This window comes from Abrus precatorius, unplaced genomic scaffold, assembly GCF_003935025.1.
Source record: "Abrus precatorius isolate BTA unplaced genomic scaffold, Abrus_2018 Scaffold8, whole genome shotgun sequence".
Taxonomy (NCBI): Eukaryota; Viridiplantae; Streptophyta; class Magnoliopsida; order Fabales; family Fabaceae; genus Abrus; species Abrus precatorius.
In genome coordinates this window covers 13,282,281-13,289,807 of record NW_020874428.1, presented here as the reverse complement: position 1 = coordinate 13,289,807, position 7,527 = coordinate 13,282,281, and the positions used below count along the sequence as shown (strand labels likewise).

Genomic DNA, 7,527 nt, shown 5'->3' with positions numbered 1-7,527 from the left:
TACATAAATAGCAACTAACCATATCATATCTCAAAAAATGTATACACCTTGGCAAAAAGAGAAAGAAAATAATATAAATGGGATGATCAAGGTAAAAGAAAGAAAGAAAAATATAAAGAAGTATCAACGGAAACTAGATTTGATAAATAAATACAAACAAGTTTCCAAAATTTCAAGCATCAGGAGCTGTGTAGTGCCACAGGATAGTAAGCCTATATTTTTTAATTACACAATGGTCATCAAGATAGTAGGTAAAATTATTATACAGTTGTTTGCTGGAGTGTAACAGTGTAACAGGGTTATTATTTATTGTTAGTGTCAGCAAATTCATTGTATTGTGATCTGAATCGATAGCTTGCCAAAGGCCCAAAAAGTATCTCGAATGTAAAGTTCCAGAGCTGTCTAAACTGAACCCAAATAGAAGTTACTATGAATTTGCAATTTTGTAACATAAAAAAGGAGAAGGAAAAAAAGAAAAAGAAAAAGAGCTTTGGAATTGACAGAAAGGTTTACTCTTGAACAAGTGTTATGCCACATGTAACTTGATGGCAGTGGTAATTAGTAATTACAAGCAACAAAACACGGTTATTCACGGCTTGCACCATTGTCTTCCCAAAACTATGATGAGAGGGTATTAGAAATGCCCTTATAGTATATCATCTCACGAACAAAATATTGAAGTCGGTAGAATTCTTGTTCCATTGTTCTTACGTATATATGGATCATTTGATTTTGTAAACTATCTCTTCATCATCCACATCAAATGCTGGATTACAGAGGCATTTGAAGAGCCTACCGATACCCTGTAGAAGCAGAAATATACATATGTTTGTAATCAGAGTATCACAGACACGTGGTGGTATAAGCTTAATTATAAACTAAAAAGCATTATAAAGAGTAAATTTGAACGCAGATTTTAAGCCCACACGTGATTATTTTTAAATACTTCTATACATGCCTGAGTAAAAAAGGGAGTTCGATAGGAAATTGCTCTAGGCGATTCATCCTCCGAAGAATCACTACTGCTTCCTTCGTCATCAGAATCAGCAGCAATCTTCTTCTTCAATGTTTCTCCTTTTGAATTCTTGTCCTGAAGGAAGAATCATCACAATAGAATGGTTACTAGACGAAAAAATTCAGTTTCTTACAATTGTAACTTGATGATAGAATGTTTAACTCCCTTGTGGGACAGGAATTTTTGGCCTTATAATAAGATGCAAATTGCAAGGAAATCATACACGAATACCAAAATGTCTTGTTTTTTTTTTTTTTTTGGTTCCAGTGTTCGACACAATCATACTGTTTTATGGTTTGACATGATTATAGTTCGACATAATTGACTTCAATTTTCAATTATATCCAAATATTCCGATGCTTATCTTGCATACAGATAGACATAATGCTTATACTGTTAGAAAAGCGGATGCTGGTAAGGAGGATCCTATGGGTAAAAAAAAAATATTAAAGAACCACTCATGGTCCATTTTCCTAGAAAGCTGAAAGCTAGAATACTAGATGAAAAGTAACTAAAAATGTGCACCTGAAATATCTTCCCAAGAATTTTAAGAGCGGTAGCCCGAACTTTAAGTTCCTCTTTCCTAACATTATTTTCCTTTAGCACCTGCAACAACAGATTTATGAATCAGAATCTACTATCTTTTTTGTTTCCTTTGTTCTGCTAGCACGTAATAAAAAGTATCCAGTTCTTGCAAAGGAAATCATTCCGAAAATTCATTATCACGATCATCTCAAATTGCATTAGGAACTAGTGTCCTGGCTTTCTCTCTGATAACCTATTCCTCATTTAGCTTCATTTTATCAGGATAAGTGACAAGGAAACCAATAACCTGTTTCCTGATCAACCACGGAACTTCCCATATCAAATCACACGGCCATACAAGCAGAATTTTACATAATTTCAACGAGTTAAGAACTCACCATTTGACACACGTGTACAAGGGTTACTTCTATGTCCATCACATTTAACTTCCACAACGAATTCATCAATGTATCTTTATTAAGACGAATATGAGAATCAACATCGTTTTCCAGACCACTACCATCCATTTTAAATTGCTTGCGGATGTCTTCTTGAAGCTGAAGTAACTGATAAGCACCTAAATTGCATGTGTTCAATAAAATTAAACATCGTTTGGAATAACCAACTTTCAAGAAAATGTAACTGACTTTTATGGCAGGGATTGCTAATGGCACTATACCTTTAGCAGCTGTGAAGTGTGACTTCCAGAAATGTCCTTTATTGCGTACCCATTCAGCAAGAAATGGCACTCCAAGATAAATGGCTTTTTTCCCTAGTTCTTGTGCTGCCTGTCTTGAATATACGTAGCCGATCGTATGTAACATATCAACTCCAAAGGCTGCATTAGGAGACAGTGGAGACTAATTGGTTATACTTATATAATTGATACAATGATTTGCTACAAACAAAATTTTGTTTAATGTTATAGTCGTTACTATGTAATACTGCTCTCATAAGTCATGACAGAAAGCATTCGAGTTTTGATGGCAAAAACATGTCCGAGGCAACTTGCTTAAAATTTCAATCAGAGAAGTGTTAGAGAGTTCCGTGGTGCATTTACTCTGAACAAGCCACTCAATATTTACAGCATCGAATGATGAGAAATGGCACCATGTGAATCCCTAGGAAAATATTACAAATAAAGGTAGCTTTAAGTTCACTAACCGGCATGAGAAAGCCGTCTTGCTTCAGATTCTGCACGTTGGAAGAATCCCTTTTTGTCACCACGGACATATTGGCCAAGAAAATCTTTCAAAAATCGTGCTAGCTTTTCTTCCCTTTCTTTTTGGACAGCCTATATTGAAACACAGCAATCATACGGTACTTTAAAAAAAAAAAAAAGGTAACCCCACCCCAGACATACACACACACCCTTTTTCTCAAATTGACATCACATCTTTGGCATTCATAATTTGTCCACATAGATCACGTCCAAGTGAAGAATACATAAATCAGCGGATGATGCTACAAGGTTTTAAATGGGCGAGGTACATGGTGAAGTGGATGGTTATAAAAACAGATATGTATACTCGAGGAAAAAGTTGAGAAAAAGAGGCAGAAGTAATAATAATATAATGAGGAGGGATTGTATATATATTAATTTCCTAGACATAGAATAATCATAGAATTGAAATGATTTTTTTCACCACAAATAGAATACTACAACAGAAGATTTAGCAAAACGAAGTAATATAACAGCTTAACTAGTCTGCCCTATCAAACTAAACTTGAAACTTATAAAATAAAGGATCTTGCTAACCAATGCCCTTAAGCATTAGTTAAGGAATTAGAAGTGGAAGGTTTTTATTGAAAATTGTGTTGAATAACATTAAAAATCACAGGAGGAGGTGTATTTATTATATTTTCTAGCAAAAAAATTCTATTTGGTTCCTTAAACAGTGCTCTTAAGGTACCCGTTAGCATTTTCCTAAAATAAATTATGCTGCAGAACAGATGAAATTAATTTCCTCTAGCAATGCAATCTAGTTGTATGTGAATAACAAACGAGCAATGTAGACAGAATTTTTTGGGAGCATCACACAGTAAACCAAATTGATAAGCTTCTACTAGACAAATTACCCAGATTGATTTTTGTTTTCCTTCTACATAATAAGAGCAAGTGTGAAACTGAAAATGTACTGATGTAATATCATCCAGAAACACCACATTGAAAATATAATTACATGAATTGGTGTTTTATGAAAGCAAGAATGAAAACTGAACGTAAAACATACTTGCCTTTAATTTTTCATGCAATTTATCTGGATCCTCACTTTCATCAGCTAGCTCGGAAGAAGCCATTGATGCCACAGCTAGATGCCCTACGTAATCCTCAAACAGTTCACTTCCAAAGAGCAGGGCGAAGACAGCCATTGGGTCAAGCATAGTTTCCCTATCAAGGAATCCATTAGTCTTTCCAGAAAATATCCTCTTCTTCATAGATAGAAAATAGCAATTTGGAGGCATTAAAAAGTGTTTTTATGGAGCTTATTTATTTGAACCAAATTTTTTAACATGTTTCAATTACCACTATTGAAATTTATCAAATTAAGCTTATTAAATTGTGATTATGAAGTAAGTTCTTGTATAATAAGCTCACATTAAATAAACACTAAATAAAACTATTCATTTAAATCCACCCCAAATCTTTAAAATGTGGGGTAAACTGATCTTCTTTCGATTTTTATTGATATGACTGTAGCCTTCTCCATTTTTATTTCCTCTAGATTTTGAGGGATTTGCACTTTTGTAACTCATTGTACTCTGGAACTTATAACACGTTAACATTATTATTGAAATATAATATCAACCTAACTAGAAATATTCACGAGTACTCACGCAAGCCACAATGCATACAAAGACAGAGTGCCAGCAAACACAATAACTCATCATATATACCTAGATACAGAACGCTTCCCATTATGATTGTACGCATTCCTTTGCACCGGATCACTCAAAACTTGGTAAGCTTCACCCAAAATCTGCCAACATCACAAATTACAATACAGTATTAATAAGTATATTATATATAATATAAAACTATCAAAGCACTTAATAGCATTGATTTCATATGGTGATAATAATAATAAATAAATAAATGACGTTACCTGGAACTTTTCGGCGGCACGAGGATCGTTTGGGTTTTTATCAGGATGAACTTGCATTGCCTGTAACAAAAGAAAGAAGCAAGCGTGAAATTCATTAAGAAGAGAAAACAAAAAGTTAAAAGAATAAATGAATGAATAATAATAAAAGAAAAGAACCTTATGATAATAGGCCTTGCGAATTTGGTCTTCGGAGGCAGAGGGAGTGAGTCCGAGAATATCGTAGTACTCTGTTTCCTTCACCATTGTGTGTGCCACAATTGTGAAAGGAGGGAAGAGAAGAGAAGAAAGAGGAATGGAATGAAGAGAGGGTCACGAGGAAGAGTAGGCTTTACAGTTCTGAAATGCAATATTGTATTTCACGGGAAGTGCTTTTTAGCGGCAGAAAACAGTTTTTTAAGTGCCTCTCTGTCCCATTCGCAGTGCCTCTTTCATCATCATACATCCAATAACAGATTACCTTTTAGTTTTAGAGCTGTCCGTGGGCCTTTGCATGATGCCCCTAACTTGAAAGAGAAATTACAACAAAAATTCAACTAAAAAAGGTCCTACCGGGAGTCGAACCCAGGTCGCTGGATTCAAAGTCCAGAGTGCTAACCACTACACCATAGAACCGGTTGACGCTAAGCCTTTAACTTTATATATTTATAAATACAACCAACCGCCATGATTAGTTTCGCGATGAGATCCTCTTCAGTATCTTTATCATTAGATAACATCTTAACCCTTTAAATATTTATTTCATTTTATATAAATAATTATGAATATAACTTTTTGCCTAAAGAATGGTCAGATAAAGCACTAAAAAGGGTGCACTGAAACGCTAAACTTGAGAGTATCCATACCCAATTGGTTTTTTTTATTCAGGAATTTTATAATCTGTAGTAAAGTTGTATCTGTAAACACAACTGTTGTCACTCCTTTATCACCCCGGACATTTCAGATCTTAAGAAAAAGAAACTTTGATGGTGTGTAGTATCAATAGAAATAATATTTTCTTAATTGGTAGTAAAATCATTCAACTTAAAATTAATTAAACAATATAAAATTGTTACTATTAAAGTATATATTTAATTCATGTAATTGACATTTATCTGATAATTAATCTTTATAATTATAAAATTTATATTTTAATCTCTATATAAATATTTTATTATATTAATCATAATGTTATATATATCGTTAGTAAAAGTTATTATTATTATTATTGAGTGACATCAATATTATTTTAATTGTGTTATAGTAGCAGAAAGTAAAATATAAGCATATATTTATATATGAACTAAAACATAAATATTTTAGATATAAAATTATCTTATAAATAAATATCAATTATAAGAATGAAATATATTTTTTCGTTAATAATTTTTGAAAAACAAATATATTAATTTTTTAATCTTAAAAATATATTTTTTATAAAAACTAATGGTCTAACTCATCTTAGTCTAAGATATTTAAGGATAACATTTTTACAAATAAACTTTTGCATATTCTAAAATGTAGTTTAATCAATTTTATTAACGATGACTGACAAATTATGATAAAAATTTTAAAAATTTTTATAAATTTATGGTGGATGAAGTTATGACAAATATAATAAAATATATAAAAATATTATAGATTATATTAAATGATAGAAATAAATTAATTAAAAGTATAACTAGCATAATTCAATAAAAAATAAGTAGTCATCAAATGTCAAATTAGTAATATAAATATCAAGATTATTTATCTAGTCTTCCTCTCCAGTTATAATATAGTCATCTTTTTTCTTATCCACTAAAATATATCCTTACTCCTCTTCTTCTTCATATTCTCGAAGATTAATTTCTAATTCATCTTTTATTTCTTTCTATATGTCTTCATCTTATAATCCCTCATTATCATTATCTTTAATCATCATTTTCTTTGTCTCTTTTATTGTTGAACATGTCCTGATCTTAGAAATTTTTGCAGCTTTAACAGTGATACCACTTGACAGATTCTTTCTTTTCTTAAAATGGTGCCTAGTATATATTCTAGGCTCTCTAATTCTAAAAACTTCATAAACAGTTGCACAATTTAAGTATTATCATCATAAAAAAACTAAGTCATTTCCAGCATCCTCTCATCATGAGCATCATTATCTAACTCTGTAACCAATCACTTATTACACTAATCAATACCATTGAATGTAATTGGATCAATTACATCTTTAAGATTATAATGTGTTTGAGTTATTAGTTATATTTCAAATAAACCTCATGTAATTTATTGTGATTAAATTTGTTCTTCTTCTTTGAATGAATCTGCAATGTAAGTATAATAAAAAAGTATTAATTCGTTTCTTTTTAATTTCTAGAAGAAAGTACTAGGCTTGAGAAATGAGAAAATACTTGCTCAAAAACATTCTAGTTGCGTTCATATCTAGATTTACTAAATGTCAAACTCAAAATTTTGATAACTTGTTACTACAAATGTGGAGCTAAATGTCCATACATTCTCCATTATTGAATTATAAAATCAAAAATAAACTATAACTTTAAAAGTTTTAACTATAAATTAAGTTAAAATTAAAATATTGAAGTTTTTTATTAATTACCAACATCAATGTTATTTCTTTGTGATTTTACAAAGTTAGACCCAAAGACACTACCACCACTATTATAAATTGGTAATTCAAGTAGTATGTTTTGTTGCACATCTTGACTTGGTATGAACCTCTTGATATAATCATACAACCCATTCGTAACCTCAAAATCAAACTCTATTTGAGGGTTATCATAAAAGAATTCTAGGTTTAAAATGTGACCAATATAGATAATGAAGTTAGCAAGTTCATTGCAAACACGTCTTTGTATTTGCTTTCATTATTTTTGAATGACTTCATAATAGCTTCTTTAA

At 31.2% G+C, this 7,527-nt stretch overlaps 1 protein-coding gene and 1 non-coding gene across 2 annotated transcripts; both read right to left on the bottom strand.

The window, feature by feature from the left end:
* Positions 1-360: 360 nt before the first annotated feature.
* Positions 361-4,890, bottom strand: LOC113847791 (chaperone protein dnaJ 10). Its single transcript, XM_027477072.1, has 10 exons — positions 4,804-4,890; positions 4,648-4,707; positions 4,439-4,521; positions 3,779-3,932; positions 2,705-2,834; positions 2,220-2,378; positions 1,939-2,117; positions 1,541-1,621; positions 959-1,090; positions 361-803 (listed from the first exon to the last, which is right to left on the bottom strand). Exons 1-10 carry the CDS (start codon positions 4,888-4,890, stop codon positions 723-725), a joined length of 1,146 nt encoding a protein of 381 aa, XP_027332873.1. The 3' UTR covers positions 361-722.
* Positions 4,891-5,187: 297 nt separating this feature from the next.
* Positions 5,188-5,259, bottom strand: TRNAQ-UUG. Its single transcript has one exon. It is a non-coding gene; the product is annotated as a tRNA-Gln (tRNA).
* Between the last annotated feature and the right edge of the window lie 2,268 nt (positions 5,260-7,527).